The sequence below is a fragment of the Somniosus microcephalus genome, chromosome 30, assembly GCF_052327205.1.
Source record: "Somniosus microcephalus isolate GS21.2 chromosome 30, FLI_Smic_1.0, whole genome shotgun sequence".
Classification (NCBI taxonomy): domain Eukaryota; kingdom Metazoa; phylum Chordata; class Chondrichthyes; order Squaliformes; family Somniosidae; genus Somniosus; species Somniosus microcephalus.
In genome coordinates, this window is record NC_141016.1 from 23,261,880 (window position 1) to 23,286,987 (window position 25,108).

At 46.3% G+C, this 25,108-nt stretch overlaps 1 protein-coding gene across 1 annotated transcript in view; it reads right to left on the reverse strand.

The window, feature by feature from the left end:
* The window catches only part of LOC147098016 (deoxycytidine kinase 2-like), a 272,453-nt gene that overhangs the window by 194,876 nt on the left and 52,469 nt on the right, over window positions 1–25,108 (reverse strand). The window contains exon 6 of the mRNA XM_085971209.1: window positions 17,395–17,494. Coding sequence (XP_085827335.1) covers window positions 17,395–17,494 — 100 coding nt within the window. The remainder of the gene's footprint in view (window positions 1–17,394; window positions 17,495–25,108) is intronic.

Below are 25,108 nucleotides of genomic sequence, written 5' to 3' on the forward strand. Positions count from 1 at the left end.
TGTGTGTGTTCCCTCTATTGTTGTCTGGGCCTTGTGTGTGTTCCCTCTATTGTAGTCTGGGCCTTGTGTGTGTTCCATTTATTGTAGTCTGGGCCTTGTGTGTGTTCTATCTATTGTAGTCTGGGCCTTGTAGGAGTTTTGCAAAATTCCCCTGAAAACAAGAGAAACATTGGTCCACATCGTGGATGAAGATTTATGTGTTTTGAATTGCCTCTGGGTCAGATCAATGTTTTAAAGCATGCTCAGAACCACGAAAGACTGCTGAGCTGGGCTGAGCTGGACTACAACGGAATCGAGGAAATTCGTGGAAGTATTCACACACATTGAGAAGAATATCTTGATTAAAACTTGTGCTTTTGAGCCCAGTCAAACACAGAGGTTTACAGCTTGTAATGTGTTTGTGTGAAAGATCTGTCAATGAAACCAGGGAGGTCAGGAGTTGCCCACTTGACCCGAGGCCACAGAGACAGGTTGTTATGGCTGGCTATGAATCAGCAACCAATCACAGTCCTTTTTTTGTGTACTGGCCAGACAGAACGGCAGGAGCATGAAAGACCTGTCAATCAAACCAGGGAGGTCAGGAGTTGCCCACTTGACCCAAGGCCGGTTATGGCTGGCTATGTTTAAACAAGCAATTCAGCAACCAATCACAGTCCTTTTGTTTGTGTACTGGAACTTTAGGCGGGAATTTTTCCAGACAGAACGGCAGCAGCACACAGGTATAAATATAGCTACTGAGAAGCTATCTGGTCTCTTTTCTTTTCACTTCGCTGGACCACAGGTGAGCAGAGTGCTCTGACTCCTCAACAAGACAACCTAGCAAGGAGCTTGGGGTGGTGATTTAAGGGAATTGCTAAGATTGTTTAAATAACATTGTAGCCATTGTATCCCTCGTTTTTGCCATCTGTACCCCCTTGTTATATACTTTTACTGCATTTACTGCGTTCGTGTGGTACAGTTTATATTTGATTATGGTTCTTTAGTTTAATAAATTTTGATTTTGCTCATATCCAACCCAATTGTCCGCTTTAACATCATTAATTGTAAGTCCTCCAGTCAGAACTGAAAGGTGGGGTAGCGATTCGGAACCGTTGTTAAAATTGGTTTACAGTGCAGCAGGCAAAAGGCTGCTGGCCAGGTATGTTACCATAAACCAAAGAATAGATGCCCCCCTACAGCCTTGTGTGTGTTCCCTCTATTGTAGTCTGGGCCTTGTGTGTGTTCCCTCTATTGTAGTCTGGGCCTTGTGTGTGTTCCATCTATTGTAGTCTGGGCCTTGTGTGTGTTCTATCTATTGTAGTCTGGGCCTTGTGTGTGTTCCATCTGTTGTAGTCTGGGCCTTGTGTGTGTTCTATCTATTGTAGTCTGGGCCTTGTGTGTGTTCCATCTATTGTAGTCTGGGCCTTGTGTGTGTTCCATCTATTGTAGTCTGGGCCAAGTGTGTGTTCCCTCTATTGTAGTCTGGGCCTTGTGTGTGTTCCATCTATTGTAGTCTGGACCTTGTGTGTGTTCCATCTATTGTAGTCTGGGCCTTGTGTGTGTTCCATCTATTGTAGTCTGGGCCTTGTGTGTGTTCCCTCTATTGTAGTCTGGGCCTTGTGTGTGTTCCATCTATTGTAGTCTGGGCCTTGTGTGTGTTCTATCTATTGTAGTCTGGGCCTTGTGTGTGTTCCCTCTATTGTAGTCTGGGCCTTGTGTGTGTTCTATCTATTGTAGTCTCGGCCTTGTGTGTGTTCCATCTATTGTAGTCTGGGCCTCGTGTGTGTTCCCTCTATTGTAGTCTGGGCCTCGTGTGTGTTCCCTCTATTGTAGTCTGGGCCTTGTGTGTGTTCTATCTATTGTAGTCTGCGCCTTGTGTGTGTTCCATCTATTGTAGTCTGGGCCTTGTGTGTGTTCCATCTATTGTAGTCTGGGCCTTGTGTGTGTTCCATCTATTGTAGTCTGGGCCTTGTGTGTGTTCCATCTATTGTAGTCTGGGCCTTGTGTGTGTTCCCTCTATTGTAGTCTGGGCCTTGTGTGTGTTCACTCTATTGTAGTCTGGGCCTTGTGTGTGTTCCCTCTATTGTAGTCTGGGCCTTGTGTGTGTTCCATCTATTGTAGTCTGGGCTTTGTGTGTGTTCTATCTATTGTAGTCTAGGCCTTGTGTGTGTTCTATCTATTGTAGTCTGGGCCTTGTGTGTGTTCCCTCTATTGTAGTCTGGGCCTTGTGTGTGTTCCATCTATTGTAGTCTGGGCCTTGTGTGTGTTCTATCTATTGTAGTTTGGGCCTTGTGTGTGTTCCCTCTATTGTAGTCTGGGCCTTGTGTGTGTTCCCTCTATTGTAGTCTGGGCCTTGTGTGTGATCCATCTATTGTAGTCTGGGCCTAGTGTGTGTTCTATCTATTGTAGTCTGGGCCTTGTGTGTGTTCCATCTATTGTAGTCTGGGCCTAGTGTGTGTTCTATCTATTGTAGTCTGGGCCTTGTGTGTGTTCCATCTATTGTAGTCTGGGCCTTGTGTGTGTTCTGTCTATTGTAGTCTGGGCCTTGTGTGTGTTCCCTCTATTGTAGTCTGGGCCTTGTGTGTGTTCCATCTATTGTAGTCTGGGCCTTGTGTGTGTTCTATCTATTGTAGTCTGGGCCTTGTGTGTGTTCCCTCTATTGTAGTCTGGGCCTAGTGTGTGTTCTATCTATTGTAGTCTGGGCCTTGTGTCTGTTCCCTCTATTGTAGTCTGGGCCTTGTGTGTGTTCTATCTATTGTAGTCTGGGCCTTGTGTCTGTTCCCTCTATTGTAGTCTGGGCCTTGTGTGTGTCTTCTATCTATTGTAGTCTGGGCCTTGTGTGTGTTCTATCTATTGTAGACTGGGCCTTGTGTGTGTTCCCTCTATTGTAGTCTGGGCCTTGTGTGTGTTCTATGTATTGTAGTCTGGGCGTTGTGTGTGTTCCATCTATTGTAGTCTGGGCCTAGTGTGTGTTCTATCTATTGTAGTCTGGGCCTTGTGTGTGTTCCATCTATTGTAGTCTGGGCCTTGTGTGTGTTCTGTCTATTGTAGTCTGGGCCTTCTGTGTGTTCTACCTATTGTAGTCTGGGCCTTCTGTGTGTTCCATCTATTGTAGTCTGGGCCTTGTGTGTGTTCCATCTATTGTAGTCTGGGCCTTGTGTGTGTTCCATCTATTGTCGTCTGGGCCTTGTGTGTGTTCCATCTATTGTAGTCTGGGCCTTGTGTGTGTTCTATCTATTGTAGTCTGGGCCTTGTGTGTGTTCTATCTATTGTAGTCTAGGCCTTGTGTGTGTTCCCTCTATTGTTGTCTGGGCCTTGTGTGTGTTCCCTCTATTGTAGTCTGGGCCTTGTGTGTGTTCCATTTATTGTAGTCTGGGCCTTGTGTGTGTTCTATCTATTGTAGTCTGGGCCTTGTAGGAGTTTTGCAAAATTCCCCTGAAAACAAGAGAAACATTGGTCCACATCGTGGATGAAGATTTATGTGTTTTGAATTGCCTCTGGGTCAGATCAATGTTTTAAAGCATGCTCAGAACCACGAAAGACTGCTGAGCTGGGCTGAGCTGGACTACAACGGAATCGAGGAAATTCGTGGAAGTATTCACACACATTGAGAAGAATATCTTGATTAAAACTTGTGCTTTTGAGCCCAGTCAAACACAGAGGTTTACAGCTTGTAATGTGTTTGTGTGAAAGATCTGTCAATGAAACCAGGGAGGTCAGGAGTTGCCCACTTGACCCGAGGCCACAGAGACAGGTTGTTATGGCTGGCTATGAATCAGCAACCAATCACAGTCCTTTTTTTGTGTACTGGCCAGACAGAACGGCAGGAGCATGAAAGACCTGTCAATCAAACCAGGGAGGTCAGGAGTTGCCCACTTGACCCAAGGCCGGTTATGGCTGGCTATGTTTAAACAAGCAATTCAGCAACCAATCACAGTCCTTTTGTTTGTGTACTGGAACTTTAGGCGGGAATTTTTCCAGACAGAACGGCAGCAGCACACAGGTATAAATATAGCTACTGAGAAGCTATCTGGTCTCTTTTCTTTTCACTTCGCTGGACCACAGGTGAGCAGAGTGCTCTGACTCCTCAACAAGACAACCTAGCAAGGAGCTTGGGGTGGTGATTTAAGGGAATTGCTAAGATTGTTTAAATAACATTGTAGCCATTGTATCCCTCGTTTTTGCCATCTGTACCCCCTTGTTATATACTTTTACTGCATTTACTGCGTTCGTGTGGTACAGTTTATATTTGATTATGGTTCTTTAGTTTAATAAATTTTGATTTTGCTCATATCCAACCCAATTGTCCGCTTTAACATCATTAATTGTAAGTCCTCCAGTCAGAACTGAAAGGTGGGGTAGCGATTCGGAACCGTTGTTAAAATTGGTTTACAGTGCAGCAGGCAAAAGGCTGCTGGCCAGGTATGTTACCATAAACCAAAGAATAGATGCCCCCCTACAGCCTTGTGTGTGTTCCCTCTATTGTAGTCTGGGCCTTGTGTGTGTTCCCTCTATTGTAGTCTGGGCCTTGTGTGTGTTCCATCTATTGTAGTCTGGGCCTTGTGTGTGTTCTATCTATTGTAGTCTGGGCCTTGTGTGTGTTCCATCTGTTGTAGTCTGGGCCTTGTGTGTGTTCTATCTATTGTAGTCTGGGCCTTGTGTGTGTTCCATCTATTGTAGTCTGGGCCTTGTGTGTGTTCCATCTATTGTAGTCTGGGCCAAGTGTGTGTTCCCTCTATTGTAGTCTGGGCCTTGTGTGTGTTCCATCTATTGTAGTCTGGACCTTGTGTGTGTTCCATCTATTGTAGTCTGGGCCTTGTGTGTGTTCCATCTATTGTAGTCTGGGCCTTGTGTGTGTTCCCTCTATTGTAGTCTGGGCCTTGTGTGTGTTCCATCTATTGTAGTCTGGGCCTTGTGTGTGTTCTATCTATTGTAGTCTGGGCCTTGTGTGTGTTCCCTCTATTGTAGTCTGGGCCTTGTGTGTGTTCTATCTATTGTAGTCTCGGCCTTGTGTGTGTTCCATCTATTGTAGTCTGGGCCTCGTGTGTGTTCCCTCTATTGTAGTCTGGGCCTCGTGTGTGTTCCCTCTATTGTAGTCTGGGCCTTGTGTGTGTTCTATCTATTGTAGTCTGCGCCTTGTGTGTGTTCCATCTATTGTAGTCTGGGCCTTGTGTGTGTTCCATCTATTGTAGTCTGGGCCTTGTGTGTGTTCCATCTATTGTAGTCTGGGCCTTGTGTGTGTTCCATCTATTGTAGTCTGGGCCTTGTGTGTGTTCCCTCTATTGTAGTCTGGGCCTTGTGTGTGTTCACTCTATTGTAGTCTGGGCCTTGTGTGTGTTCCCTCTATTGTAGTCTGGGCCTTGTGTGTGTTCCATCTATTGTAGTCTGGGCTTTGTGTGTGTTCTATCTATTGTAGTCTAGGCCTTGTGTGTGTTCTATCTATTGTAGTCTGGGCCTTGTGTGTGTTCCCTCTATTGTAGTCTGGGCCTTGTGTGTGTTCCATCTATTGTAGTCTGGGCCTTGTGTGTGTTCTATCTATTGTAGTTTGGGCCTTGTGTGTGTTCCCTCTATTGTAGTCTGGGCCTTGTGTGTGTTCCCTCTATTGTAGTCTGGGCCTTGTGTGTGATCCATCTATTGTAGTCTGGGCCTAGTGTGTGTTCTATCTATTGTAGTCTGGGCCTTGTGTGTGTTCCCTCTATTGTAGTCTGGGCCTTGTGTGTGTTCAACCTATTGTAGTCTGGGCCTAATGTGTGTTCCCTCTATTGTAGTCTGGGCCTTGTGTGTGTTCCCTCTATTGTAGTCTGGGCCTTGTGTGTTTTCTATCTATTGCAGTCTGGGCCTTGTGTGTGTTCCATCTATTGTAGTCTGGGGCTTGTGTGTGTTCCCTCTATTGTAGTCTGGGCCTTGTGTGTGTTCAACCTATTGTAGTCTGGGCCTAATGTGTGTTCCCTCTATTGTAGTCTGGGCCTTGTGTGTGTTCTATCTATTGTAGTCTGGGCCTTGTGTGTGTTCTATCTATTGTAGTCTGGGCCTTGTGTGTGTTCAACCTATTGTAGTCTGGGCCTAGTGTGTGTTCCCTCTATTGTAGTCTGGGCCTTGTGTGTGTTCTATCTACAGTAGTCTGGGCCTTGTGTGTGTTCTATCTATTGTAGTCTGGGCCTTGTGTGTGTTCAACCTATTGTAGTCTGGGCCTTGTGTGTGTTCTATCTATTGTAGTCTGGGCCTTGTTTGTGTTCCATCTATTGTAGTCTGGGCCTTGTGTGTGTTCTATCTATTGTAGTCTGGGCCTTGTGTGTGTTCTATCTATTGTAGTCTGGGCCTTGCGTGTGTACCCTCTATTGTAGTCTGGGCCTTGCGTGTGTACCCTCTATTGTAGTCTCAGCCTTGTGTGTGTTCCATCTATTGTAGTCTGGGCCTTCTGTGTGTTCCATCTATTGTAGTCTTGGCCTTGTGTGTGTTCCATCTATTGTAGTCTCGGCCTTGTGTGTGTTCTAGCTATTGTAGTCTGGGCCTTGTGTGTGTTCCATCTATTGTAGTCTGGGCCTTGTGTGTGTTCCATCGATTGTAGTTTTGGCCTTGTGTGTGTTCCATCTATTGTAGTCTGGGCCTTGTGTGTGTTCCCTCTATTGTAGTCTGGGCCTTGTGTGTGTTCTATCTATTGTAGTCTGGGCCTTGTGTGTGTTCCATCTATTGTAGTCTGGGCCTTGTGTGTGTTCTATCCATTGTAGTCTGGGCCTTGTGTGTGTTCTATCTATTGTAGTCTGGGCCTTGTGTGTGTTCCATCTATTGTAGTCTGGGCCTTGTGTGTGTTCAACCTATTGTAGTCTGGGCCCAGTGTGTGTTCCCTCTATTGTAGTCTGGGCCTTGTGTGTGTTCTATCTATTGTAGTCTGGGCCTCGTGTGTGTTCTATCTATTGTAGTCTGGGCCTTGTGTGTGTTCCATCTATTGTAGTCTGGGCCTTGTGTGTGTTCTATCTATTGTAGTCTGGGCCTTGTGTGTGTTCCATCTATTGTAGTCTGGGCCTTGTGTGTGTTCCATCTATTGTAGTCTGGGCCTTGTGTGTGTTCTATCTATTGTAGTCTGGGCCTTGTGTGTGTTCCATCGATTGCAGTCTGGGCCTTGTGTGTGTTCTATCTATTGTAGTCTGGGCCTTGTGTGTGTTCCATCGATTGCAGTCTGGGCCTTGTGTGTGTTCCCTCTATTGTAGTCTGGGCCTTGTGTGTGTTCCATCTATTGTAATCTGGGCCTTCTGTGTGTTCCATCTATTGTAGTCTGGGCCTTGTGTGTGTTCTATCTATTGTAGTCTGGGCCTTGTGTGTGTTCCATCTATTGTAGTCTGGGCCTTGTGTGTGTGTTCCATCTATTGTAGTCTGGGCCTTGTGTGTGTTCCATCTATTGTCGTCTGGGCCTTGTGTGTGTTCTATCTATTGTAGTCTGGGCCTTGTGTGTGTTCCCTCTATTGTAGTCTGGGCCTTGTGTGTGTTCCATCTATTGTAGTCTGGGCCTTGTGTGTGTTCTATCTGTTGTAGTCTGGGCCCTGTGTGTGTTCCATCTATTGTAGTCTGGGCCTTGTGTGTGTTCCATCTACTGTAGTCTGGGCCTTGTGTGTGTTCCATCTATTGCAGTCTGGGCCTTGTGTGTGTTCAATCTATTGTAGTCTGGGCCTTGTGTGTGTTCCATCTATTGTAGTCTGGGCGTTGTGTGTGTTCAACCTATTGTAGTCTGGGCCTAGTGTGTGTTCCCTCTATTGTAATCTGGGCCTTGTGTGTGTTCTATCTATTGTAGTCTGGGCCTTCTGTGTGTTCTATCTATTGTAGTCTGGGCCTTGCGTGTGTACCCTCTATTGCAGTCTGGGCCTTGCGTGTGTTCCCTCTATTGTAGTCTGGGCGTTGTGTGTATTCAACCTATTGTAGTCTGGGCCTTGTGTGTGTTCCATCTATTGTAGTCTGGGCCTTGTTTGTGTTCCATCTATTGTAGTCTGGGCCTTGTGTGTGTTCCATCTATTGTAGTCTGGGCCTTGTGTGTGTTCCCTCTATTGTTGTCTGGGCCTTGTGTGTGTTCCCTCTATTGTAGTCTGGGCCTTGTGTGTGTTCCATTTATTGTAGTCTGGGCCTTGTGTGTGTTCTATCTATTGTAGTCTGGGCCTTGTAGGAGTTTTGCAAAATTCCCCTGAAAACAAGAGAAACATTGGTCCACATCGTGGATGAAGATTTATGTGTTTTGAATTGCCTCTGGGTCAGATCAATGTTTTAAAGCATGCTCAGAACCACGAAAGACTGCTGAGCTGGGCTGAGCTGGACTACAACGGAATCGAGGAAATTCGTGGAAGTATTCACACACATTGAGAAGAATATCTTGATTAAAACTTGTGCTTTTGAGCCCAGTCAAACACAGAGGTTTACAGCTTGTAATGTGTTTGTGTGAAAGATCTGTCAATGAAACCAGGGAGGTCAGGAGTTGCCCACTTGACCCGAGGCCACAGAGACAGGTTGTTATGGCTGGCTATGAATCAGCAACCAATCACAGTCCTTTTTTTGTGTACTGGCCAGACAGAACGGCAGGAGCATGAAAGACCTGTCAATCAAACCAGGGAGGTCAGGAGTTGCCCACTTGACCCAAGGCCGGTTATGGCTGGCTATGTTTAAACAAGCAATTCAGCAACCAATCACAGTCCTTTTGTTTGTGTACTGGAACTTTAGGCGGGAATTTTTCCAGACAGAACGGCAGCAGCACACAGGTATAAATATAGCTACTGAGAAGCTATCTGGTCTCTTTTCTTTTCACTTCGCTGGACCACAGGTGAGCAGAGTGCTCTGACTCCTCAACAAGACAACCTAGCAAGGAGCTTGGGGTGGTGATTTAAGGGAATTGCTAAGATTGTTTAAATAACATTGTAGCCATTGTATCCCTCGTTTTTGCCATCTGTACCCCCTTGTTATATACTTTTACTGCATTTACTGCGTTCGTGTGGTACAGTTTATATTTGATTATGGTTCTTTAGTTTAATAAATTTTGATTTTGCTCATATCCAACCCAATTGTCCGCTTTAACATCATTAATTGTAAGTCCTCCAGTCAGAACTGAAAGGTGGGGTAGCGATTCGGAACCGTTGTTAAAATTGGTTTACAGTGCAGCAGGCAAAAGGCTGCTGGCCAGGTATGTTACCATAAACCAAAGAATAGATGCCCCCCTACAGCCTTGTGTGTGTTCCCTCTATTGTAGTCTGGGCCTTGTGTGTGTTCCCTCTATTGTAGTCTGGGCCTTGTGTGTGTTCCATCTATTGTAGTCTGGGCCTTGTGTGTGTTCCCTCTATTGTAGTCTGGGCCTTGTGTGTGTTCCATCTGTTGTAGTCTGGGCCTTGTGTGTGTTCTATCTATTGTAGTCTGGGCCTTGTGTGTGTTCCATCTATTGTAGTCTGGGCCTTGTGTGTGTTCCATCTATTGTAGTCTGGGCCAAGTGTGTGTTCCCTCTATTGTAGTCTGGGCCTTGTGTGTGTTCCATCTATTGTAGTCTGGACCTTGTGTGTGTTCCATCTATTGTAGTCTGGGCCTTGTGTGTGTTCCATCTATTGTAGTCTGGGCCTTGTGTGTGTTCCCTCTATTGTAGTCTGGGCCTTGTGTGTGTTCCATCTATTGTAGTCTGGGCCTTGTGTGTGTTCTATCTATTGTAGTCTGGGCCTTGTGTGTGTTCCCTCTATTGTAGTCTGGGCCTTGTGTGTGTTCTATCTATTGTAGTCTCGGCCTTGTGTGTGTTCCATCTATTGTAGTCTGGGCCTCGTGTGTGTTCCCTCTATTGTAGTCTGGGCCTCGTGTGTGTTCCCTCTATTGTAGTCTGGGCCTTGTGTGTGTTCTATCTATTGTAGTCTGCGCCTTGTGTGTGTTCCATCTATTGTAGTCTGGGCCTTGTGTGTGTTCCATCTATTGTAGTCTGGGCCTTGTGTGTGTTCCATCTATTGTAGTCTGGGCCTTGTGTGTGTTCCATCTATTGTAGTCTGGGCCTTGTGTGTGTTCCCTCTATTGTAGTCTGGGCCTTGTGTGTGTTCCCTCTATTGTAGTCTGGGCCTTGTGTGTGTTCCCTCTATTGTAGTCTGGGCCTTGTGTGTGATCCATCTATTGTAGTCTGGGCCTAGTGTGTGTTCTATCTATTGTAGTCTGGGCCTTGTGTGTGTTCCATCTATTGTAGTCTGGGCCTAGTGTGTGTTCTATCTATTGTAGTCTGGGCCTTGTGTGTGTTCCATCTATTGTAGTCTGGGCCTTGTGTGTGTTCTGTCTATTGTAGTCTGGGCCTTGTGTGTGTTCCCTCTATTGTAGTCTGGGCCTTGTGTGTGTTCCATCTATTGTAGTCTGGGCCTTGTGTGTGTTCTATCTATTGTAGTCTGGGCCTTGTGTGTGTTCCCTCTATTGTAGTCTGGGCCTAGTGTGTGTTCTATCTATTGTAGTCTGGGCCTTGTGTCTGTTCCCTCTATTGTAGTCTGGGCCTTGTGTGTGTTCTATCTATTGTAGTCTGGGCCTTGTGTCTGTTCCCTCTATTGTAGTCTGGGCCTTGTGTGTGTCTTCTATCTATTGTAGTCTGGGCCTTGTGTGTGTTCTATCTATTGTAGACTGGGCCTTGTGTGTGTTCCCTCTATTGTAGTCTGGGCCTTGTGTGTGTTCTATGTATTGTAGTCTGGGCCTTGTGTGTGTTCCATCTATTGTAGTCTGGGCCTAGTGTGTGTTCTATCTATTGTAGTCTGGGCCTTGTGTGTGTTCCATCTATTGTAGTCTGGGCCTTGTGTGTGTTCTGTCTATTGTAGTCTGGGCCTTCTGTGTGTTCTATCTATTGTAGTCTGGGCCTTCTGTGTGTTCCATCTATTGTAGTCTGGGCCTTGTGTGTGTTCCATCTATTGTAGTCTGGGCCTTGTGTGTGTTCCATCTATTGTCGTCTGGGCCTTGTGTGTGTTCCATCTATTGTAGTCTGGGCCTTGTGTGTGTTCTATCTATTGTAGTCTGGGCCTTGTGTGTGTTCTATCTATTGTAGTCTAGGCCTTGTGTGTGTTCCCTCTATTGTTGTCTGGGCCTTGTGTGTGTTCCCTCTATTGTAGTCTGGGCCTTGTGTGTGTTCCATTTATTGTAGTCTGGGCCTTGTGTGTGTTCTATCTATTGTAGTCTGGGCCTTGTAGGAGTTTTGCAAAATTCCCCTGAAAACAAGAGAAACATTGGTCCACATCGTGGATGAAGATTTATGTGTTTTGAATTGCCTCTGGGTCAGATCAATGTTTTAAAGCATGCTCAGAACCACGAAAGACTGCTGAGCTGGGCTGAGCTGGACTACAACGGAATCGAGGAAATTCGTGGAAGTATTCACACACATTGAGAAGAATATCTTGATTAAAACTTGTGCTTTTGAGCCCAGTCAAACACAGAGGTTTACAGCTTGTAATGTGTTTGTGTGAAAGATCTGTCAATGAAACCAGGGAGGTCAGGAGTTGCCCACTTGACCCGAGGCCACAGAGACAGGTTGTTATGGCTGGCTATGAATCAGCAACCAATCACAGTCCTTTTTTTGTGTACTGGCCAGACAGAACGGCAGGAGCATGAAAGACCTGTCAATCAAACCAGGGAGGTCAGGAGTTGCCCACTTGACCCAAGGCCGGTTATGGCTGGCTATGTTTAAACAAGCAATTCAGCAACCAATCACAGTCCTTTTGTTTGTGTACTGGAACTTTAGGCGGGAATTTTTCCAGACAGAACGGCAGCAGCACACAGGTATAAATATAGCTACTGAGAAGCTATCTGGTCTCTCTTCTTTTCACTTCGCTGGACCACAGGTGAGCAGAGTGCTCTGACTCCTCAACAAGACAACCTAGCAAGGAGCTTGGGGTGGTGATTTAAGGGAATTGCTAAGATTGTTTAAATAACATTGTAGCCATTGTATCCCTCGTTTTTGCCATCTGTACCCCCTTGTTATATACTTTTACTGCATTTACTGCGTTCGTGTGGTACAGTTTATATTTGATTATGGTTCTTTAGTTTAATAAATTTTGATTTTGCTCATATCCAACCCAATTGTCCGCTTTAACATCATTAATTGTAAGTCCTCCAGTCAGAACTGAAAGGTGGGGTAGCGATTCGGAACCGTTGTTAAAATTGGTTTACAGTGCAGCAGGCAAAAGGCTGCTGGCCAGGTATGTTACCATAAACCAAAGAATAGATGCCCCCCTACAGCCTTGTGTGTGTTCCCTCTATTGTAGTCTGGGCCTTGTGTGTGTTCCCTCTATTGTAGTCTGGGCCTTGTGTGTGTTCCATCTATTGTAGTCTGGGCCTTGTGTGTGTTCTATCTATTGTAGTCTGGGCCTTGTGTGTGTTCCATCTGTTGTAGTCTGGGCCTTGTGTGTGTTCTATCTATTGTAGTCTGGGCCTTGTGTGTGTTCCATCTATTGTAGTCTGGGCCTTGTGTGTGTTCCATCTATTGTAGTCTGGGCCAAGTGTGTGTTCCCTCTATTGTAGTCTGGGCCTTGTGTGTGTTCCATCTATTGTAGTCTGGACCTTGTGTGTGTTCCATCTATTGTAGTCTGGGCCTTGTGTGTGTTCCATCTATTGTAGTCTGGGCCTTGTGTGTGTTCCCTCTATTGTAGTCTGGGCCTTGTGTGTGTTCCATCTATTGTAGTCTGGGCCTTGTGTGTGTTCTATCTATTGTAGTCTGGGCCTTGTGTGTGTTCCCTCTATTGTAGTCTGGGCCTTGTGTGTGTTCTATCTATTGTAGTCTCGGCCTTGTGTGTGTTCCATCTATTGTAGTCTGGGCCTCGTGTGTGTTCCCTCTATTGTAGTCTGGGCCTCGTGTGTGTTCCCTCTATTGTAGTCTGGGCCTTGTGTGTGTTCTATCTATTGTAGTCTGCGCCTTGTGTGTGTTCCATCTATTGTAGTCTGGGCCTTGTGTGTGTTCCATCTATTGTAGTCTGGGCCTTGTGTGTGTTCCATCTATTGTAGTCTGGGCCTTGTGTGTGTTCCATCTATTGTAGTCTGGGCCTTGTGTGTGTTCCCTCTATTGTAGTCTGGGCCTTGTGTGTGTTCACTCTATTGTAGTCTGGGCCTTGTGTGTGTTCCCTCTATTGTAGTCTGGGCCTTGTGTGTGTTCCATCTATTGTAGTCTGGGCTTTGTGTGTGTTCTATCTATTGTAGTCTAGGCCTTGTGTGTGTTCTATCTATTGTAGTCTGGGCCTTGTGTGTGTTCCCTCTATTGTAGTCTGGGCCTTGTGTGTGTTCCATCTATTGTAGTCTGGGCCTTGTGTGTGTTCTATCTATTGTAGTTTGGGCCTTGTGTGTGTTCCCTCTATTGTAGTCTGGGCCTTGTGTGTGTTCCCTCTATTGTAGTCTGGGCCTTGTGTGTGTTCTATCTATTGTAGTCTGGGCCTAGTGTGTGTTCTATCTATTGTAGTCTGGGCCTTGTGTGTGTTCTATCTATTGTAGTCTGGGCCTTGTGTGTGTTCCATCTATTGTAGTCTGGGCCTAGTGTGTGTTCTATCTATTGTAGTCTGGGCCTTGTGTGTGTTCCATCTATTGTAGTCTGGGCCTAGTGTGTGTTCTATCTATTGTAGTCTGGGCCTTGTGTGTGTTCCATCTATTGTAGTCTGGGCCTTGTGTGTGTTCTGTCTATTGTAGTCTGGGCCTTGTGTGTGTTCCCTCTATTGTAGTCTGGGCCTTGTGTGTGTTCCATCTATTGTAGTCTGGGCCTAGTGTGTGTTCTATCTATTGTAGTCTGGGCCTTGTGTGTGTTCCCTCTATTGTAGTCTGGGCCTAGTGTGTGTTCTATCTATTGTAGTCTGGGCCTTGTGTCTGTTCCCTCTATTGTAGTCTGGGCCTTGTGTGTGTTCTATCTATTGTAGTCTGGGCCTTGTGTCTGTTCCCTCTATTGTAGTCTGGGCCTTGTGTGTGTCTTCTATCTATTGTAGTCTGGGCCTTGTGTGTGTTCTATCTATTGTAGACTGGGCCTTGTGTGTGTTCCCTCTATTGTAGTCTGGGCCTTGTGTGTGTTCTATGTATTGTAGTCTGGGCCTTGTGTGTGTTCCATCTATTGTAGTCTGGGCCTAGTGTGTGTTCTATCTATTGTAGTCTGGGCCTTGTGTGTGTTCCATCTATTGTAGTCTGGGCCTTGTGTGTGTTCTGTCTATTGTAGTCTGGGCCTTGTGTGTGTTCCCTCTATTGTAGTCTGGGCCTTGTGTGTGTTCCATCTATTGTAGTCTGGGCCTAGTGTGTGTTCTATCTATTGTAGTCTGGGCCTTGTGTGTGTTCCCTCTATTGTAGTCTGGGCCTAGTGTGTGTTCTATCTATTGTAGTCTGGGCCTTGTGTCTGTTCCCTCTATTGTAGTCTGGGCCTTGTGTGTGTTCTATCTATTGTAGTCTGGGCCTTGTGTCTGTTCCCTCTATTGTAGTCTGGGCCTTGTGTGTGTTCTATCTATTGTAGTCTGGGCCTTGTGTGTGTTCTATCTATTGTAGACTGGGCCTTGTGTGTGTTCCCTCTATTGTAGTCTGGGCCTTGTGTGTGTTCTATGTATTGTAGTCTGGGCCTAGTGTGTGTTCCCTCTATTGTAGTCTGGGCCTTGTGTGTGTTCCATCTATTGTAGTCTGGGCCTTGTGTGTGTTCTATCTATTGTAGTCTGGGCCTTGTGTGTGTTCTATCTATTGTAGTCTGGGCCTAGTGTGTGTTCCCTCTATTGTAGTCTGGGCCTTGTGTGTGTTCCATCTATTGTAGTCTGGGCCTTGTGTGTGTTCCATCTATTGTAGTCTGGGCCTTGTCTGTGTTCCATCTATTGTACCTGGACCTCGGGAAAGGCAGCATCCCTGTAAAACTCAATTGTCTTACCTTGATGCCCTAGTTCTCATGTAAAATGCACCATAAGAACATAAGAAATAGAAGCAGGAGTAGGCCATTCGGCCCCTCGAGCCTGCTCCACCATTCAACAAGATCATGGCTGATCTTCTACCTCATCTCCACTTTCCTGCACTATCCCCATATCCCTTGATTCCCTCAATATTCTAAAGTCTATCGATCGCTGTCTTGAATATACTCAATGACTGAGCCTCCACGGCCCTCTGGGTTAGAGAATTCCAAAGATTCACCACCCTCTGAGTGAAGAGATTTCTCTTCATCTCAGTCCTACATAGCCAATCCTTTATTCTGAGACTGTGACCCCTGATTCTAGACTCCCCAGCAAGGAGAAGCGTCCTCCCAGCATCTACCCTGTCAAGCCCTGTAAGAATTTTGTATGTTTCAGTGAGATCACCTCTCATTCTTCTAAACTCTAGAGAATATAGGCCTAGTCTACTCAATCTCTCCTCATAGGACAATCCCCCCATCCCAGGAACCAGTCTGGTGAACCTTCGTTGCACTCCCTCTATGGCAAGTATATCCTTCCTTAGGTAAGGAGACCAAAACTGTACACAATACTCCAGGTGTGGTCTCACCAGGGCCCTATATAATTGCAGCAAGACGTCTTTACTCGTATACTCAAATCCTTGTGTAATAAAGGCCAACATTCCATTTGCTTTCTTAATTGCTTGCTGTACCTGCATGTTAACTTTCAATGATTCGTGTACAAGGACACCTAGGTCCCTCTGAACACCAACATTTCCCAATCTCTCACCATTTAAAAAATACTCTGCTTTTCTATTTTTCCTACCAAAGTGGCTAACTTCACATTTCTCCACATTATATTCCATTCACTTAGCCTCTCTATATCACTTGCCCATTCACTTAGCCTCTCTACATCCCCTTGAAGCCTCCTTGGATCCTCCTCACAACTTGCATTCCCACCCAGCTTTGTATCGTCAGCAAACTTGGATATATTACATTTGGTCCCCTCATCCAAATCATTGATGTAGACTGTAAGCAGTAATCTACAGGAAACTTTGTGCTATCCGGCACCGACGGGACCGAGCTGTTGCCATTCCCTCAAAACTGCCGGACACACCAGCGCTGATGTTGAAACATACGGAGATTTTCAGCTCTGTGTTAATCAACAAACCCTGTTGCTTAGCAACAGCTTCTAAACAGTCGGCAAGCGTCTCTGTAGCGTCTGTAGCTGAAGCTGTTGCTTAGCTACAGACCTTGCAGAGCTTGACTGTTGAGAAAAAAGCAACGAAAAGAAAAAAAACCTAACGAAATGGCTCCTGATTTTTGCCAGTGGCTCGAGCTTGCCGGACATTTGGCCTCCGGATAACACAAAGTTTCCTGTATTCAGTAATAGATTATCAGTAACCCAATGAGTGTAATCCCATATTGCAATCCGGCTGATATTACAGATGTCCGTGGCTGCTTCTGCTTGAAATTACTATTGAGCGTAGCTCATTTTCATAGCCACAGACAGAGCAGTGTGAGCAGAACTTCTTGTAGCCCCTTTACTAAAGTGCACTCTTCTAATACACATTCCCACACCAAGGACCCCATAGGACCGGCGACACCTGTATATTCTTTGGAGAGAGTAATATTTGGTGGGGTGGGAACCCTCCTCAAGTGATGCCTCACTCTCCTTTCCTCAATCCCGTTCTGCTCCTGCTCCTCGATAATAGCATACAAAACTATACCCATAGGGAATGCCGTACCTGCGTCTGAGCAGCCCTCACCAGCGGTTGGGTAGTCTCGCACTGTGAGAAGCGAGTCCAAGGCTGTGCAGGCTGGAATGCCAAAAATAATGCTTCGCGCACGCACGCGCGCGCACGCACACAACCCCTTACACATCTCTCATTCTAACTTACTCCTAGTGCACTGTGAGTGCAACCCCAAGAAATTCAGGGCTGCAGCACCACTGGCCGTCGTTACCATATATTAACCCAAAAAAGGCAAAAGACACAAGTGGGGCTTAAACAGAGTTTCTGTCGCACTTCTGGCCAAGTTAGACCAGCGGAGTGAGAACAGTTCCAAGGAAATTCCCATTCTAGGCATTAAAATAAACACAACAGAAATGCATCTGAAATAACAACAGAAAATACTGGAAAAACTCAGCAGGCCAGGCAACATCCGTGGAGAGAGAAATAGAGTTAACGTTTCAGGTCGAAACCCTTCGTCAAGACCTGAAACGTTGACTCTATTTCTCTCTCCACGGATGTTGCCTGGCCTGCTGAGTTTTTCCAGCATTTTCTGTTGTTATTTCGGATTTCCAGCATCCACAGTATTTTGCTATCGTACTAGAAATGCATCTGTCCCAGTGGTGATATCAATCACCAGGCAATAAAAGTTAATGAGCTTAAATTAACTCCTTACGTGTCATGTGTTGTGCACACAAAACTAAGATTGTTTTCCACCAGACCTGTACAATGTGTCTTGTACATGAAGCACTGTATGGCCATTGCAGTCATCATATTAAATACTATAGTAGTGGCGTGGCGCAGAATAAAGGAAAGGTGAACAAAGAAATGTAAAGAGAAAGAACGGCACTGTACCTGTTCGAAAAGCTTTTCTTGTCTCGATTTATCATCTTCAAACTCTTCATTGACATCCAACACCAACACTGGTATGCTCTTCAGATGTTCAAAGTGGAGTCTGTTGAAAATGAGGAAAACACTATTTTTCTCCAGAACTTATTTTATATTTTCTGGCCTTCCACTGGTCCTATTATCTCCAAGTTGCACATGACACACTGACCCAAGAAGCTTGTTCCCAGGCTTCAGCCAATATCACTTGACTAAAGCACAGGAAACACAAAAGCTCTCCTGGGGGGGGGAAACACTTCCACCAACTTTCTTCCCCCACTCCTGTGGGGAGATGCCTGGTCTATGTTTGTGCTTCCATCTGACAGCATGGCTGACATTAAGGGGGTGATTTTCCCACTGGGGAGCTTTTGGAGGCGGGACTCCCACTTGTCGGGTTTCAGTCCCGCCTCCATCGACTTCTGGCCAACCCACGCTATTTTCCCTTGATTGACCTTGGCGGGCTTAGCAGACCAATTAAGGGGAAGCCGGTCGCAGAGAACGTCAACGTATGACGTTTCATCTGTCAAAAATTTTTGACAGCTGAATTGTCATCGTTTGACAGCTCTGTGAAGCTGTCAAACACTGACAGTCTCTGTAGTTTGATGAGGTCTTGAAAATGAGATGGTTGTTGCTTATGAGAATGCAACGGCCATCTCTCATCTCCAACATGGAGGTCCGAGACTCTCCGCATACACACTGACTGAAGCCTGCAGGAAGAAACAAAGGTAAGTACATTTTTACTAACACTTTGCACTTACCTCCGATATTCACCTCTCCACCCTTGCGCCCATCACTTACCTTCACACCACACTTTTGCCCCCGCCCCCCCCACGACCAAGTACTCGCTGAGCTGAGGGGTTTCAGAGCTTTCGGGAAGCCTGCACTTGTGAGGGCAAAAATGGGATAATCCTATTTTCTGCCTGTTAACTACCTGTTAACAGGCAGCTAATAGGCTTTAATCCCTTCCCGCCTCCAAGGAGACGGGACCCGGCGAGGAATGGCTACCTGCCTCCTGGCAAGTTGGCATGTGACGTAAGAAAACTACTAGGCACTTGGTCTGAGTATTAAACGAGGCTTTAATCAACTGTTTTTCAACATGGAGATCTAGTTGTGTCCTTCACTAGTTCCTGTTAAGAATGTCCTGAGCAAGCTGAGCCCATGCCCGAGTATTTATACTCTCCCTGGACAGCGCCACCAGCAGGCCGCCCAGTATTACTTCATAAGTCATTTCCACATGAATGACAAGATTCATGTCAGCATGGAGGTGCGCTGGGCACCCGTCCCCAAATTCTGCCATTTTTCCGGCAGTCCTGTCTCCATACCCGCCTCCCCAGGGTTGGCAAAATCGACCCGCTAAGATCTAGAAAACGTGGCTTAACAAGACACAAAATTGAGTGGTACCACGACATGACAAAGCATGGGGTACATTGTGCCAATGAAAAAGGTTTACCGAGTTCTTTTTCTGGAGAGACGGAAATGGGAAATAGAGAAGCTCACAGCCATTTTAGGGAAAAGAATTCTTAGCTACAAAAGCTCCAATCTTCATTAGAAAGGATCCAAAATTGAACAAAACACTTTGAAAAATGAAAGCAAAAATATTGCTGATGCTGGAAATCTGAAATATGCCGAGTATTTCCAGCATTTTGTGTTTTTACTTCGAGAAATGACACTGCTTGCAGGAAATTGCAGAAACCTCTTGGTTTCGCGGACGTATAGTTATGCATCCCGCCTGCAACCCAGGAATTCTGGACCGCAGTTCCCTTTTGACTCAGTCTGTGGTGAGCTGCCCAGACACACGCAAGTGCTTTTTAAACAAGATCCTCACTTGAATTATTTTTGTTTTAAGGCGAACATGTTAGAAAACAACCTAAAATCAGCACACATCCTCAATATTATATTTCGGCACCAAGAAAATGTGCTGATATTTGTCAATATTTCTTGGCCCGCTTCTTCAAGTCGCGAAACTGGCGCCGAGTTTGCCATTTTCTCGTCTGATGCCACCGCGGTGGTACAATATACACAAAATAGCTGCTTACAGTTAAGCAGTTCCCTCATACAGGTTTTTCAAGGTTCTGAGTTGTAATGGACACCCTGGGGGTTAAATTGGCTCACCCGCGAAAACGGGCGTGGGGATCGTGGTGCACGATTAACCCACGCCCATTCCTTGCGTCGCAGGCTGCACGGTAAATCCGTGCTGTCTGCTCTTTTAAATGATCGCTGCGTGCAGCCAGTGCTCCCCGCGCTGTTCATTGGCTGCACGCATCAGCAGGGGGCCTTCCTGATATCGCGAGTACCTAACGCTACTTAAAGGCAGCCTGCACCTCTTAAAGGGGAGGTGCACTGTGGCTGCAACAAGTGGTGGGAGAGTGGCAGTGGCATGGAGCACAGACCTGCTTTCCTCTCTCAGGATGACAGCATTCCTACACCCAGCAATGCCACTCCGCCAATGCCCTTGCTGTTGCCCGTCAGCCAGCCAGACCAGACTGCTGCCGCTCATGCCGAGATGGTGCAGGTTGAAGCCGGGCCCTCTAGGCTCAGAGCTGCCCGTGGTCGCCCTCCAAGGCCATGTGCAATCTCCTCAATTGGAGGTCAGCAGCCTTCCACCACCCATGCTGCAGCCACTGGGGAAGCACCTCGTAGGAGCACTAGGACAGTCAAAGGCACACGGACGGCAGACACTAAGGGAATGTACAAGGGTGAATAGTTTATCTTTGTATGCATTATGTAATGATTGAATTTATCAAATTGGACGGGAATCTGCATTTTCTGGTGGTTTTTATTTGTGTGCTGTGGGAAAGAGGATGGTGTGATGGTCAGTGATGGAGGAAAGGTAAGGAGCGTGTGACTGTTGGTGAATGGGGAGGTGTGGTTAGAGTCATAGAGTTATACAGCACAGAAAGAGGCCCTTCAGCCCATCGCGTCCGTGCCGGCCATCAAGCCCTGTCTGATCTAATCCCATTTTCCAGCATTTGGTCCGTAGCCTTGTATGCTATGGTATTTCAAGTGCTCATCCAAATGCTTCTTGAATGTTGTGAGGGTTCCTGCCTCTACCACCCTTTCAGGCAGTGAGTTCCAGGTTCCAACCACCCTCTGGGTGAAAAAGTTTTTCCTCAAATCCCCTCTAAACCTCCTGCCCCTTACCTTGAATCTATGCCCCCTTGTTATTGACCCCTCTACTAAGGGGAAAAGTTCCTTTCTATCTACCCTATCTATGCCCCTCATAATTTTGTACACCTCAATCAGGTCCCCCCTCAGCCTCCTCTGCTCCAAGGAAAACAACCCCAGCCTGTCCAGTCTTTCTTCATAGCTGAAGGTAACATCCTGGTAAATCTCCTCTGCACCCTCTCCAAAGCAATCACATCCTTCCTATAGTGTGGCGACCAGAACTGCACATAGTACTCCAGCTGTGGCCTTACCAGCGTTTTGTACAGCTCCATCATAACCTCCCTGCTCTTATATTCTATGCCTCGGCTAATGAAGGCAAGTATCCCATATGCCTTTTTAACCACCTTATCCACCTGTTCTGCTGCCTTCAGGGATCTATGTACATGCACACCACGGTCCCTCTGATCCTCTGTCTTTCCTAGGGTCTTACCATTCATTGTGTATTCCCTTGCCTTGTTAGTCCGTCCAAAATGCATCACCTCACACTTTTCAGGGTTAAATTCCATTTGCCACTGTTCCGCCCATCTGACCAACCCATCTATATCGTCCTGTAGCCTGAGGCTTCCCTCCTCGCTATTTACCACCCCACCAATTTTCGTGTCATCTGCGAACTTACTGATCATACCTTTCACATTCACATCCAAATCATTAATGTAGACCAGTAACATGCTGAGGTTACTGGTATCGCTCATTATTTATTTCATCATCGACAGAAAGGGGCTGCCTACATTGTATCCTCCCTTCCTCTTCCTACACTTCCTGTTGCACTTCCTCCTCCTCCTCCCCTTCCTCGTCCTCATCCTCATGCTCCTCAGCTTCTTGCCTGATAGGTGGTGGCAAGGGCTGTTCCCGCATAATGGCCAAGCTGTGCAGCATGCTACCACTAATCTTGATACCCGCTCAGCTGAGTGTCGCAGGGCTCCTCCAGAGCTGTCCAGGCAGCGGAAGCGTTCCTTGAGGACGCCGATGGTGTGGTCTGTAATGTACCTTGTGGCAGCATGGCTCCCATTGTAGGCCTGCTGTACACGTGTGATCCAAGTCATGAGTGGATAACCCTGGTCACCCAGTAGCCAGCCTTTGACCCGCCGTGGTGGATCAAATACAGGTGGCACAGAGAACTGCCGCAGAATAAAGGAATCGTGACTACTGCCAGGATAACGGGCATTCAGCTGCACATTGAGGGAGTGGAATCCCTCTGTGGCCTAGTTGACATGAGGCGGACACAAGGCAACGTGCGCACAGTCAATGGCACCCTGCACCATGGGGGAGCCTGCAATCCATGCAAACCCTCGTGCTCGCTCCGCCTGCTTCTCTCTGACAAGAGGGAATGATATGAAGCTGTCTCTCTGTAGAGAGAGCCTCAGTGACCTCCCTTATGCAACAGTGCACTGCAAACTGCGAGGTATTGCTTACATCTCCAACAGCAGCCTGGAAGGAGAGAGATGCATAAAAGTTGAGAGCCACTTTCACCTTGACAACCACAGGCAATGCTGTCCTCGCCCTACTTTGAGGTTGCAGTTGTGGCTGCAGCAGTTGGCGGATTTCAGTCATAACCTCTTTCGTTAAGCGAAGACATTTCAAGCATTGTTCTTCGCTGAACTGGAGGTAAGAGAATTGCTCCCTAAAGATCCTCTGCAGGTATGGCCTCCTGCTGAGAGCCCTTCCACTCCTCCTCCTCCCTCTTCTAGCAGCTTGTCCTGCTCTGCGTGGCCTCTCTTCATTCTCCCAGTCATGCTCAATTCCCAGAGGAAGCCCTACCAGGCCACTCATGTCTGGAAGCAACTTGTTTCAGCACAAGTAGCAGAATGGATAGCTAGCTGGCTGCAAAACCAAGAGCAGAGAGCAGGGGTAAAGGGTAGCTATTCAGAGTGGCAGAAGGTGGGAAATGGGGTCCCATAAGGATCAGTGCTGGGACCACTGCTGTTCACAATTTATATTAATGATTAAGATTTTGGAATCAAAAACACAATTTCTAAATTTGCGGAAGACAACAAATTGGAGTGGGGGCAGGGGGAAGATAGTCAATACTGAGGAGGATTGCAACAATTTTTTTTCTTTATTCATGGGGTGTGGGCATCACTGGCAAGCCCAGCATTTATTGCCCATCTCTAATTGCCCTTGAGAAGGTGGTGGTGAGCCACCTTCTTGAACCGCTGCAGTCCGTGTGGTGAAGGTGCTCCCGCAGAGAATTACTCCCAGTGCCACGGGATAGTGAGTATAGGAATAATAGGATAAAACAGGTTAACGCATGGCTGGAAAAATGGTGCAGGTGGGAGGGCTTCAAATTCCTGGGGCATTGGGACCAGTTCTGGGGCAGGAGGAACCTATTCAAGGTAGACAGGTTTCACCTCAACAGAGCTGGGACCAAGGTGCACAAAGGACTGGGAGAGGCAAACAGCACCACAGTAAAGAATAGTTCAGAATTAGGAGGGATCAGACACTGGGCATACGCGGGTCAATCAAAGACGGGGTTGGAGTGCACGTGCGCAAATGCACGGAGCGTGATAAATAAGCTGGTGAGCTGCAGGCACAAGTCGGCATATGGGACTGTGATACAGTGGCAATAACAGAGACCTGGCTCAAAGAAGGGAAGGATTGGGAAGTGAATTCAGGAAAGATAGGGAAGGAAGTAAAGGAGAAGGGGTGGCAGTATTGATCAAAGGAACTAGTACAGCACTGGAGAGGGATGATGTAGTTGAGAGGTCAAAGACAGAGTCTATTTGGTTAGAGTTAAGGAACAATAGAGGAGCTACTACACTGCTGGGTGTATACTATAGGCCACCAAATAGTGGGGAGGAGATAGAGGAGCAAATTTGCTGGCAAATTACAGAAAGATGCAAGAACTAGAGTAGTGATAATGGGGGACTTCAATTTTCCTAATATAGACTGGGATAGTAACAGTGTAAAAGGCAAAGAGGGGGAGGAACTCCTGAAATGTGAACAAGAGAACTTTCTTGATCAGTGTGTTTCCAGCCCAACGAGGAAGGAAGCAGTGCCGGATATACTTCTGGGGAATGAAGTGGGGCAAGTGTGGAGCATGTTTCAGTGGGTGAGCATTTGGGGAACAGTGATCATAATATCATCAGGTTTAGAATAGTTATGGAAAAGGACAAGGTACACTCAAGCGTAAAAATACTGGAGGAGGGCTAACATCAGTGAGCTGAAAAGGGATCTGGCCCAGGTAGACTGGAATCAAAAATTGGTCGGCAAAACAGTAATTGAACAACGGGAGGCCTTCAAAGGGGAGATGGTTCAGATACAGAGTAGACACATTCCCATGAGGGGGAAAGGAAGGACATCCAAAGTTAGGGCTCCCTGGATGACTAAAGATATAGAGGTTAAAATGAGACAGAAAAAGGAGGCTTATGACAATTGTAAGGTTCATAATACAGTAGTGAACTAAGCTGAAAACAGAAAGTACAGAGAAGATCTAAAAAAGGGAATAAGAGAGGCAAGGAGAGAGTGCGATACTAGATTAGCGGCTAACATAAAAGGAAACCAAAAGTCTTTTATAAACACATAAATAGTAAAAGGGTCGTCAAAGGAAGGGTGGAGCCAATTAGGGACCAAAAAGGGGATCTTCTCGTGGAGGCAGGGGGCATGACTGAGATACTAAATCAGGACTTTGCATCTGTATTCACTGGAGAAGAGGAGGCTGCCAGTGTCACAGTAAAGGAGGAGGTAGTAGCAATATTGGATAGGATAAAGGTAGATAAAGAGGAGGTACTTAAAAGGTTGGCAGTCCTCAAATTAGAAAAGTCTCCCGGTCCGGATGGGAGGCATCCTTGGTTACCGAGGGAAGTAAAGGGGGAAATTGCGGAGGCTCTGGACACAATCTTCCAATCCTCCTTAGATATGGGGGTGGTGCCAGTGGACTGGAGGATTGCAAATGCTACACCCCTGTTCAAAAAAGTGAAGATGGATAAACCCGGCAACTATAGGCCAGTCAGCCTAACGTCGGTGGTGGGGAAACTTTTAGAGACAATAATCCGGGACAAAATTAATCGGTATTTGGAAAAGTATGGGCTAATAAATGAAAGTCAACACAGATTTGATAAAGGCAAATCGTGTTTGAGTAACTTGATCGAGTTCTTTGATGAAGTAACGGAGAGGGTTGATGAGGGTAGTGCATTTGATGTTGTGTATATGGACTTTCAAATGGTGTTTGACAAAGTACCACATAATAGGCTTGTTAGCAAATTATAGCCCATGGAATTAAAGGTATAGAAAGCAGAGAGCGGTGATGAATGGTTGTTTTTCAGACTGGAGGGAAGTGTGCAGTGGTGTTCCCCAGGGGTTGGTATTAGGACCACTGCTCTTTTTGATTTATATTAATGACCTGGACTTGGGTATACAGGGCATCATTTCAAAGGTTGCAGATGACACGAAACTCGAAATGTAGTAAACAGTGAGGAGGATGGTAACAGACTTCAGGAGGACATAGACAGACTGGTGATAGGGACAGACACATGGCAGAAGCAATTTAACACAGAGAAGTGTGAAGTGATTCATTTTGGTA